Source organism: Ylistrum balloti, unplaced genomic scaffold (assembly GCF_031769215.1).
Source record: "Ylistrum balloti isolate Yb309-2 unplaced genomic scaffold, AGI_CSIRO_Ybal_v1 Utg371032, whole genome shotgun sequence".
Lineage (NCBI taxonomy): Eukaryota > Metazoa > Mollusca > Bivalvia > Pectinida > Pectinidae > Ylistrum > Ylistrum balloti.
Window position 1 is genome coordinate 121,168 of NW_026782573.1, and position 11,447 is coordinate 132,614.

Below are 11,447 nucleotides of genomic sequence, written 5' to 3' on the forward strand. Positions count from 1 at the left end.
TCTAAGATACCTTAACCAAGATTTTTCCAATTTTCTGCAAGGGATACCTGCACATACAATATTTCCAGACTGGCGCACCTCTCCAACTAGATTTTTAATTTCTTTCGACCATTTTGGACTTTCCTCAGGCGCCTACGATCTTTGAATTTTGGTCCTAAGCATCATTGACTTGCCCTAGAATGACGAAACAGTTTGTAATGCAGTTTAATTCAATGTTTGGCGCTTCAACATTTCACTTGTTTTTGCTTTTCACGTGTGGACAATCTTTAACTATACAGTTACTTCCCTTTAAAGGAGGTCGCTTCAGTCGGCACTTCCGTCATCCGGGCCTTTCTCCTCACGCTGCCATCATGGGTCGTATGCACAATCCCGGGTATGCCTCAAACAGAAAATAAACACTTTCCCGTCTTAAAATCATTAATAAAATTAAGTTCGCTTGATAGGTAAAACCATGTACTAAGCAATGTCACCACATTATACCCTGTATATAACATGTTTTGATCCACAGCTCTTCATAAAATTTAGTCTCGTCCCACGTGGGTGACTTGATTCTAATTCTAAAAAATTTCGCCATGGTTAGACACTGCTGTACTAAAATGACTGTTTTGTCAATCTTTACCACTCTGTAATAGTTATTCTCTATAAATGACAGTAATAGTGAGATTATAGACGTAATGATGTTGCGAATATCTTGATTTCATGAAGTTCTTTTTATTTTCTCTTGGGGAGAAGGGGGGGGGTATATAGATGGTGATTTTGCCGCATCAGTGGTTGGTATTTAATAAGCTGAATGTCCATCTCGTTTGTATAATATTGAAAGTATACACCGTGATTGTTCGCAGCATAAAAAGACGGTGCAAATAAAATGCATGTTTGGCAACAAGATATATGACACAATGTGAAGTCTTAATTTTAATTTCATTGATAATGTAGTTTAATTATTTCAATTTGTAATTTGTTCAACCGTTGAACCACCTCAAGCTGCACTAAAAGATAGATTATATTGGAATGCAAAGACGTCACTGAAGAAAACTGATTGGTTAACTTATCATTAATGACATTATAACTTTGTCGGAAAAGAAGTACTGCCAGTTGTTTCAGGTTATCTTGGGGATATTTGGCAAAATGAAATTTTTGATTGTCAGACAATTTAACCTGCTCTAATGGTAATATTATGATATGTGAAAACATGGTGTACCATCAATTTATTAGCAGTTAATTCAGTTTAATAAATTGGGGATATTAACCGACAGAACAACAATTTGATTATTTCATTCTTTTGTTTTTCAGAAAGGGTATTTCCCAGTCAGCTCTTCCCTACAGAAGATCAGTCCCTACAGTAAGTGATTTTCATGAAACCTTCTCAATGCTTTTCTTAACTCCAATCGGAGGTGTCATGATGACAGAAAAATATTTTTCCATTATGAAATATTTATGTAAATTAGCAACTGCTGTAAACTATTCTATTACAATCTTAACAGCCTGTCAACACCTAAAAGTCATTAGGGCCATCAACCAGTAGCTAGTGTAAAGGATGCTTTTGATTGTGGTGTTATATCAACAATGATGATACAGTACTTTTGTTTGAATTTTCAGTGGCTGAAACTGACATCAGATGATGTGCAGGAACAAATATTTAAACTGGCAAAGAAGGGGCTCACCCCATCTCAGATTGGTTTGTATTTAGTTGGACATTATTTTTTTCAATGATGCTTGTTGACAAGCTTCTTCCTTTATTTATGAAGTCAATCATATAATGTCTATTGTATACCAATTGTCAATACTCCATGGGTTATACTCACTATTGTTCTCTTACATCCCTGGAACATGTCATTGCAAAATCGGATTCGTGTATGACATCTTGTGAATAAGATAAGATGACTCGTTTGATTTTGATATACATCAAATAAATTTGGAGGTTGAACAACAGTATATTGTACTGACTTTGAAGTTGGGTGTCGCTCCTATGCAATCTTCAAATGAACATAAATGCCTGAGATTGGTCGATTTTTCTCAGCAGCCTGTTTTAGACCTATCAAATTACTTAGTTGTCCCTTCAATTTTACGAGGAAATATTCCAGGGGTGCATAAAGCAAAAGTGATTGTAACTCCTGTATTATCAATGATGTTTTGAAACATAAAACCAACATATCCCTTCTCTTGTCATATTTGTCAAGGAATGATCTAAATCTTCCTTTTTGTGGTGAGTTGGTCAAGGAAATACTTTAAGAACCCTACTCTTGTTAATTCAGTTTTGGAATATCTTGTAAAGATATAAATATCTTTTGAAAAAATAAGTTTTTGTGGGGAAAAGGTCAGGAATTTTGTTTTGTCAATCAGTGTAGGAAAAGCTTATTTTGTCAGGCTTCCTTGAAGTGATCAATTTGGTTTGAACAGATGTTTTCTTCATTAATTTGCAGAGATAATTTTGGGTCAGAAAGTGGATTATATAGTTCCTACAATACAGTACATCAGAGTATTTCTATGAAATTTTCAGGAAATGTATGCATTAAAATCCCGAAAAAAAATTGGCCCAGAGTGATTCCTGACCAAAATTGAAATGAAAATCTCATAAATAACCCAAATTGGTTCCTGGTGCGAGATGGTAGACTATTGATTTACTACCTGTTTTGTAGGCGTCATTCTGAGGGACTCCCATGGAGTTGCACAAGTCAGATTTGTAACAGGAAACAAGATCCTACGTATCCTGAAGGCCAAGGGTCTGGCCGCTGATATCCCAGAGGATCTCTACCACCTCATCAAGAAGGCTGTGAACATCCGTAAACACATGGAACGCAACAGGAAGGTAATGCTTCCCTCACCAAATTTGCAATTATCAATTAGAAATCAAAAGTGTTTCAAAAAAGGATTGAGAAGCTATCAACAACACATAGGTTATGCAATAAAAAACATCCATACCAAATTTCTGTACTAGGACTCAATGAAATTTTGGACCGGACAAATATTTTGATACATTAAGCTAATTTGTTCATCGATCATTGGTAGAACCTTGATGGTAAAGCACCTGATTTTATGCACTTTGTATCATAGGGTTATCAGAAACAGATATTTTTCCATCATTTAATTTAATGAAGAGGGATATTCATCTTAATTGACTTTGACTAATTTGTAAAAACATTTCCATGCATTACTAATGAAATAATTTTTTATTCAACTTTCATAAGATGTTAGCAAAAGTAAGGATACTTGTTTTCAAAAAAAAAATAAATAGTTTATGTTTAAATACACAATCTTGAAAGACAGTACTTACTTTAGACAGAGTTAGTTGTATGTTACCAGTGATGATCTGCCTATGCTATTTACAACATAACACGTGTGGTGTCCATGTTGTAAACATAAGTTGCCATGGCAACTGGTGCTGAAGTTTTGTGCAGTGGGCCATCTGAGGGTATCAAGCAGTGGATTTGGAATCCAATGGTGGTTGAAATTGAATGTGAAATAAAATTTTTGTGAGGGTAAATACTGAGAAATGAATGTCTGAATTATTTCTGTTTTGGTTTCAGGACAGGGATGCTAAATTCCGTCTTATTCTGGTGGAAAGCAGAATTCACCGTCTGGCGAGATACTACAAGAGGAAGAGGGTTTTAGCACCCAACTGGAAATAGTAAGTAGAAGCTTAATTCATGTCGGTAATAAGATCATGAAAGCCATTATAATGTTTCTTCTATCTTAACAATGAAATTGATCAGTATGAATATTTAAGCTTTTTCTCCCACCTTGAAGTAGTAGTTTTGTGCCTTGTTAATGTTTGGAAACTGTTCCTAGGCAAGAGATTTGTTTATTTACTGTCACTTTTCCTTCTCTGTTGTTTAGATAATATTTGAAGCTACAAACTTAACTAATATGTTTTTGTTTCTCATTGCAGCGAATCTGCAACTGCCGCAGCCTTGGTGCAGTAAAGACCTATTTTACAGTAATAAATGTGATGCCAGATGGGAATTTAAGTTTGTCTTTCTTTATTTCAAGAATTTCTTTACCCAAGCTCCAATGGTATTTCTTGATTCAGACACATTTGATTTTACTGCTCCTTTGCTAACAGATTTTGACATAATTTTCAAATTGGTGTTTTAGGAAGAATGATTACCACAGACACCTTGGATATCATTTAGTCTTGAAGTGATACGTTAGTAATCGGTACAAACAACCAGGGTTTAAGATAACATGGATTTCATCTCTTGTGCTTTTCAAATTACACAAGCTGGAACAGAACACAAAATACTAATAAGCACAATTAAGTAATTCTTAATGGTTTGTGGGTATGGTTAAGACTTGCAATTATATCTCCACAGATTGTGACCGAAGTACAACATAGTGTCAAGAGTATGGTTGTATGAATGACTAAACACTCAATGAAGTTAAAACTGATCATGGAGCACTGAGTGATCAATCAAAACGGATGAAACAAACTACTTAGAGTTTCTTTCAAACTAATTGACACTATTCAAAATAAGAAATACGATATTGCCTTAATTAAAATGGAACAATTTATTGAAATATACATGCTATATGACTGACTTAAAAGAAAAAAATGGGTGCATTTGTTCAAAAGAACCACTTGATAGCTGACTAAAATTGAAAGGAAGTACCATGTGATCAACATCACTTTATCTTCTGAATTTTCTGAACGAAGTAACATCTGAATGGTGCACTCGCATGATCCTAATGGTACATAGTACATCTACAATCTTTCCCGTCAAATGACGTCTCATTAATCAAAGTACACGTAATTGCTTATCTGGAATGAATAAAGCCATAAAAGTTCCCGAAAATGACTGACCTATATTTAAGGGTCAAATTTATTTTTAAAAAATCAAATGACTAAATAACCGACGAAAATCGCGACACCAACTGAAAGGATCATGGGATGAAGAAAATTAACTTCGGAAAAAAGGATGACCTTGACCCGTACTCATGTCACCGATGCCAACTGTGTTAAAACCTTTCTAATTAAGCAGTGGGTCTAGAGTCTTGGTATTTGGCTGGGTTCCTTGGGTGAAATAAAACAAAGGTCACAGGTAAAATTTTATCAAGGATCATTGTATTTAGCTGCTAGGTTCCTGGGGTGAAATAAACCAAAGTCCACGGGTAAAATTTGTTAAAACTTTTAAACGAGTTTCTAATACCTGGAAGTATGATAGCTTCCTGCGAGAAAGTTAAAATTTATGAAAGAAACTTTCCTTTAACAGTTTTCAAAGTTACAGGGGTCAAAGTTGAAAACTTTCAAACGACTTCTTCCCATTAACCAAAACTGGATGCCAATAAAGTAAAATGTAAAGGAATTGCTTGTCGAGTTTGTGAAAATGTTTACCAGGGGAGTGATGCATTAAATAAAAATAGCCGCGGAACTGGACATCAATAGTTGATTTCCTGCTGGATGCTGGTCATCCCGGGGCAGTTCTTGGGTCAATATCACAGACACTAGACCATAGCTGGACAACATCGTGGCATTGAACTTCTCTGAGAAATTACCTTTGTCCTTCATACGAGATCACTTTGGTTTGAATTGGAGCCATTCCACAGTGATGAGAGAGGGAATGACCAGTATGGTCAACATTACAAACGAATTAAAAACAACTTACCGATAACTACTGTATCAAATATATATGCTTGTTTCCATACAATAATCCAATTACATGTATTTAAGGGTACTCAAATTTCAGATTTATATAAACTTTGGGTCTGAACCACTTCGGACTGAGGACCAGGGCAACATACAACGGGTGAAAGATTAAAAACTGAATGAAGAGATTTTGATAGTATCTGATGTAAGGCATCATTGGGTTGAAAAGATTCAATTTTGTATAAAGTACGGGTCTGATTATCTGGGTACAGAGAGACTGGGTCAAATAAGTTATTTTATCCCATTTTTTTTTATTTTGAAAGAGAAACGTTATCAATTTTTGATATTTCGCTGTGAACTGACGTTATTTGAAACAATTGATAATACTAACCAGCAATAACAAACGATATTGCAGGTTATAACCATTCTGACGTTTTATCAATTTTTAATACCGACTTTAAAAAAAATAGTGTCTGTTTAGCGCTGATGAATCCTTTGATAAATATTGATCTTACGTAAAACAAAAACAAATTTGAAATGTGAATATTGGCCTCGATGAACGACTTTTCAAATTATTTTATCCCATTTTTTTTTATTTTGAAAGAGAAATGCGTTATCAATTTATTGATATTTCGCTGTGAACAATAAGGAATCTTATTCTGAAACAATTGATAATACTAACCAGCAATAACAAACGATATTAGCAGGTTATAACCATTCTGACGTTTTATCAATTTTAAATAACGACTTTAAAAAAAAATAGTGTCGGTTTAGCGCTGATGAATGACCTTTGATAAATATTGATCTTACGTCGACGAATACAAATTTGAAATGTGAATTTGTCGTCGATGAACGACTTTTCAAATTATCTATAACAACTGTTTAATATCGAACAGACGTCGATGAACAAGTTTACAATATCGAACAGACGTCGATGAACAAGTTTATAATATCGAACAAACGACGATGAACAAGTTTATAATATCGAACAAACGACGATGAACAAGTTCATAATATCGAACAAACGTAAATGAACAAGTTCATAATATCGAACAGGCGTCGATGAACAAGTTTATAATATCGAACAGACGTCGATGAACAAGTTTATAATATCGAACAAACGACGATGAACAAGTTTACAATATCGAACAGACGTCGATGAACTAATATTGGATCGCATCAAAGGAACAGCAAAAATACCAACATGTCAACATAATCATAATCCAACCCCAATTCAATAAAAAATATGGCAAAATATGATCATAAGAAAGATTTACCCAAAAACTCTTGAAAACCTAGTACAAGGAGAATAAGATACAGCACGATAGTCTACTCTGACAACAATTTTGACTTCTTATCGCTAAAATCATTTACCGTGCTATCACATAAGTAAAAAATAGTCCAAGGATGGAAGTAAATGCACACTCCTTGCCAGTCTATGGGTCATTGGTTTTTGTGGGTTTTTTCATCATCACCTGTATGGAAATCATTGCATAACGAAAACAATAAGCATGACGTCATTAGAAATAAAAAAGAAAGTCAATCTGTGACGTCACATTCCTGTTACTATGCTGCCTAGCAATCGACCATGGCGGAGTTGATTAGCCTCTCCCTTATGCAATTTCAGTGTTAAATCTTGTATTACCACAATGGATATCAAGTTATTTTTGATATTCGTGGTAATGCTGAGCGCCATGCACCAAGGTCCTGCTGTTTATCGGGAGTACACATGGTAAGTAGTTTTTCATTAAATTACTTTTGACATCAGTTACATTGCTATGGTAATTAATGGTGCTCTTAGATGTGTCAAACAATTTTATCTTACCTTTATTAATTGCCTCGTGCTTTTAGTGTTGAACCAGAGCCAGGGTATCTCAAAAGATTGCTTTCCTATTTTTCCGGACGAGAAATCGAAAATGTCTGCCCAACGCTAACCGATCTGATCATGGTAAGTATTATATCATTATCATATTTATAAATAAGTATATTTATCTCCGAATATGGATATACAAACTGAGCTGTTACTTGAAATGAGGCATAATCGTGTGAAATAAATGCCACTTGCCATTTGTGCATTGAAGTAAATTGTTTTTTAAACAATCTAAACTTTATTTCAGCGTAATATAAATGGGATTTTCACATCCGTCCTACTCATGGTTCTACCCCTTTTGTTGGGCTATGTGGTTGGAAACGCGATCAAAGAGAAATCCTCAATCATCTTTTCCACATTTCTGGAATGGAAAACTAGTAAGTAAAAGTAATACTTACCTTATCTTTCTTTATCTTCACTTAAGTAGATATAGTAGTTAACAATAAATACCCTTTGTACTTGCTAGTATTGATACATTTGAAGTATGTCAACTTCTTTGCTGAATTAATCGCCCAGTGAACGGCCAGGGTCATTTTGACGCTGGGTGTAATAGCATGTATAGCTACTGTTGTATACATGCTTTATAATGGGTGGTATGGAGATAATGGTGTGGTAAGGGAGGTAAGCCAATCGGCAATTAATAATTCCGGATTATGTCCTTATCCTTTAAAAATTAGTTAGATAATCTGATCTGGTTCACGAGAAAAAAGGAAAAATGAAAATTATGGCATGCTACAGACGTCTTACTTCTCGATGCCGAAACAGCCGATATCTACGACAATACCTTAATGGTCATCGTGCGGAAGGCCCGTCGCGTTCCATTAAGAGAAATTAGAGTTAAGTATCTCGCCCCTGAAGGACACGACCACGTCAGTACTGACCAGAACGTTTCTCGGCTTCCTGAGCAAATACTCGTGGAAAAAAAACTCCGATCTTCAACTGAAGATTGTACTAACAACACACAAAGGAATAACACTTTTCGATACAAATTTATGTAAGACAGAATGTAAAGCTTGCAGACAACTCGCTCTAACCATCTGAGCTCTCGCAACACATTCCTTTTGTGTTGATTTGTCAATTATGTCTCAGAAACTGACATCATATACGATATATGAATATTAGGAGATATTTACTTTTCTATTGTAATTTATCTGTTTTCTATCACATCTTTCTAGAAACTACTTACATGTATGCGTACATCAAAATACACTTTGCTGAGCGTATAAAGTACGATCAGAATGATTATTTCGTTTTCAAATTACATTTACGGGTGAAACTGTCTAACTGTCAGGTTTGTCGACCGGAAATACCTTAGATGTATCAGTCAGCCTTCGATTTTATCAAACTATAGATGTTTATCGCGGGGAGAACCCTTGCATTTTGAAGTTATGTTGGCATATTTTTAAATGGTTATATTTGCTTGTAAAGGTCCTTCCCTGTGTCGTCACTGTGGGACTGCTCCCTGTCTGGCCAAAAGAAGATATTTATGGAAACCTTCCGGATCTCGTAAGAGGGACAAAGCTAATTTCGCCGAGAGGTCCAATGCCATGTTGCTGTTTAACTATGGTCTAGAGTTGTCTGTGATGTTGACAAAAGAACTGCCTCAGGATGATCTATACTGGGAGAGGAAGTTCTGCCATCAATTCAAGGAGAAACACATGGCCTTATTTCCACTGTGCATCCAGCGTCAAATCAACTATTGGTACCCAGTTCCACGCTAGGTATGTATATTCCGTTCCGACAGAATCTGTCCCTTCTTGAATTGGTCAGACATTTCTACACGCATTTAGTCTATTTCAGTTTTAAGTAAAAGTATATCACGCTTGTGACCCAATTTAATATCCACTATGCAAGGTATATCAGATAACTAACATTACATACGATAGGATAACGGATCTTATCTGCTGCTTCTGATACAAAAAGTATATAAAAATCTACCTGTTTTGTTTTCAGGTTCCTTGTGTCATTGATGAAGGGATTGCGGTAGTGACGTCATGACATCGTGTTTGAAATGGGGTTTTGTCGTGTTTGTCCATTAGAGATTTGTGTGATATGTTTGGCATGAGAATTGAATTTCGGTGCTTTTATAAGTCCATTGTGGTTATATCGATAATGTGAGAAATAAAATATCTCTAATCTCCATTACTTGTTTAAGTTATATCTTCACGGTAATCGCCTACATTTATTTGAATATATTTGAGTCTCTTCAATAGTGAAAAGTATGTTTTTTATCAAGAATTTGATGAACAACTTAAAGTCTTTTCTTACTTGTATGTTCATGCTTCTGGAACTTGTCTTGGTATCGCGCTCATCCCGAAGAACTAGTGTCTGGACCACACGAACACTAAGCCTAATTGCTGTTCACGCTAAACTATATAAAATAGATAGGAAACTTTATAACTGTCGGGAACACATCTGATTAAAATCGGATATGATTCCGATTCAATTTGACATGATTTGCGTTGCAAACTTAACAAGCATTAGTTATTAGAAATATTAGGAAACGTATTGGCAAGTTGAGATTTAGAATCAGCTGTAAAAGGAGTGGGTCGGGTTGGCTTGTATAAAGCATGCTTTTTTTGGCTTATCACACTAGAGACCCAGGTTCAATTCCTGGTCGGAGCACGCTATATGAATGTGTAGTTCATCTGTTCTTTCACAAATCATATGACAAGAATGAATAAAAAATATCTTCGTTAAGAAATACAGCAACTATTAGATTAATTTAGGGGGAAAATCGGCACGCGCAGGCATGGAGCAGCATTCTCTCTTAAGAGTGAATTGTAGTCAACGACCCTAATTTACATGGATTCAACTATATAGCATATACATGCTGTCCCGATTTCAAGCCGGCAGTGTAGTGTTGTGATGTTTATGAATCCGTAGCATTTTCTTTTAATATTAAAAACAAATTGTTTTGAGTTAATAATCATATGTTTAGTTTTCATTAACAAAATGTTGGAATATTTTATTACAATTATTTCCGAATAATTCATAGATAAAAAGTACAAAGATTGTTGATCCATAGATGTATATACAGATCTGTAGAAAAATCTAGACTTTTTTTCAAGAAAATAAAGCAAATAAAAATGAAAATAAATGAAATAAAAAATAAAGATGTAAAATCGTTTCTATTAACTATGAAAAACCCTCTCAATTAAGTAATTCATTTCAACCCCAAGGATAACGCGGACTATATACACCATCACAGCATTTCAAACAGAAATATTTCATAATGAAAAATCGTGGCTAAAACCATTTAAAAGACAATCAACAAATGCCAATTCGATACAGATTTAAGAAAGCCGATATGGTGCTTTAATTTAACCGTAAACTTTAGACGAGTTGCCTCCCTTTAATCATAATCTTATGGCCATCTGTATATAAAGAAGAAAGGTTCGAAAACATCAGTGACATACTGTACCATTATCAATCTTAGTCAGTCGTTGACTTTTTTAATTTTTTAATATTTCTTAGGGCTATTTTAGAGCTGGAGTTAAAATCACAACATTCCAGATTTTCTTTTAGAGTATCGTAATTCATTGTGTGTTTTTTTGTGACTGTTTTTGTTTTTGTTTTTTTTTTTCAGCCTAATAAAATGCTATATTTGACGTATATTTATTCTTCTGTAGTTCGGCCTTATCCTACTCAGCCTTACTCCTATATTCGCTATTACTACAGTGTTATCAAGTCCTGTTCTCGTATTGCTCAGCTTTGCTCATTATCATATAGTTAAGTTCTTTTTCTCTCATAATACATTTTAAGTTGCAGTTCACCCTGATTCTTATGTAGTTTTGTGGTCCTCTATCTCATCCTGTTCTCATATAGTTTATGTACCAATGTCTCGTTCTGCTTTAGCCCGGTGTGTGTTTGTAGTTCAGACTTCGCACCTTGTAGCGCCTGTAGTGCACCTGTATTTTCCTATAAACCCTGCAGCCCTGTCTTATATCCCTATTGCGCAATTCAGCCTTACTCTCCTATAGCTCCTGTGCTCTG

The 11,447-nt window shown here is 34.9% G+C and overlaps 2 protein-coding genes across 2 annotated transcripts; both read left to right on the top strand.

Annotated features, from left to right (window-relative positions):
- Positions 1 to 319: 319 nt before the first annotated feature.
- Positions 320 to 3,960, top strand: LOC132560212 (small ribosomal subunit protein uS15). The gene is made up of 6 exons (XM_060224871.1): positions 320 to 373; positions 1,291 to 1,339; positions 1,597 to 1,675; positions 2,637 to 2,806; positions 3,525 to 3,625; positions 3,887 to 3,960. The coding sequence occupies exons 1-6, from the start codon at positions 351 to 353 to the stop codon at positions 3,918 to 3,920; spliced, it is 456 nt and encodes a 151-aa protein (XP_060080854.1). The 5' UTR covers positions 320 to 350; the 3' UTR covers positions 3,921 to 3,960.
- A 3,270-nt stretch (positions 3,961 to 7,230) lies between these two features.
- Positions 7,231 to 9,172, top strand: LOC132560219 (uncharacterized). The gene is made up of 4 exons (XM_060224879.1): positions 7,231 to 7,313; positions 7,433 to 7,529; positions 7,699 to 7,828; positions 8,880 to 9,172. The coding sequence occupies exons 1-4, from the start codon at positions 7,231 to 7,233 to the stop codon at positions 9,170 to 9,172; spliced, it is 603 nt and encodes a 200-aa protein (XP_060080862.1).
- Positions 9,173 to 11,447: the final 2,275 nt, after the last annotated feature.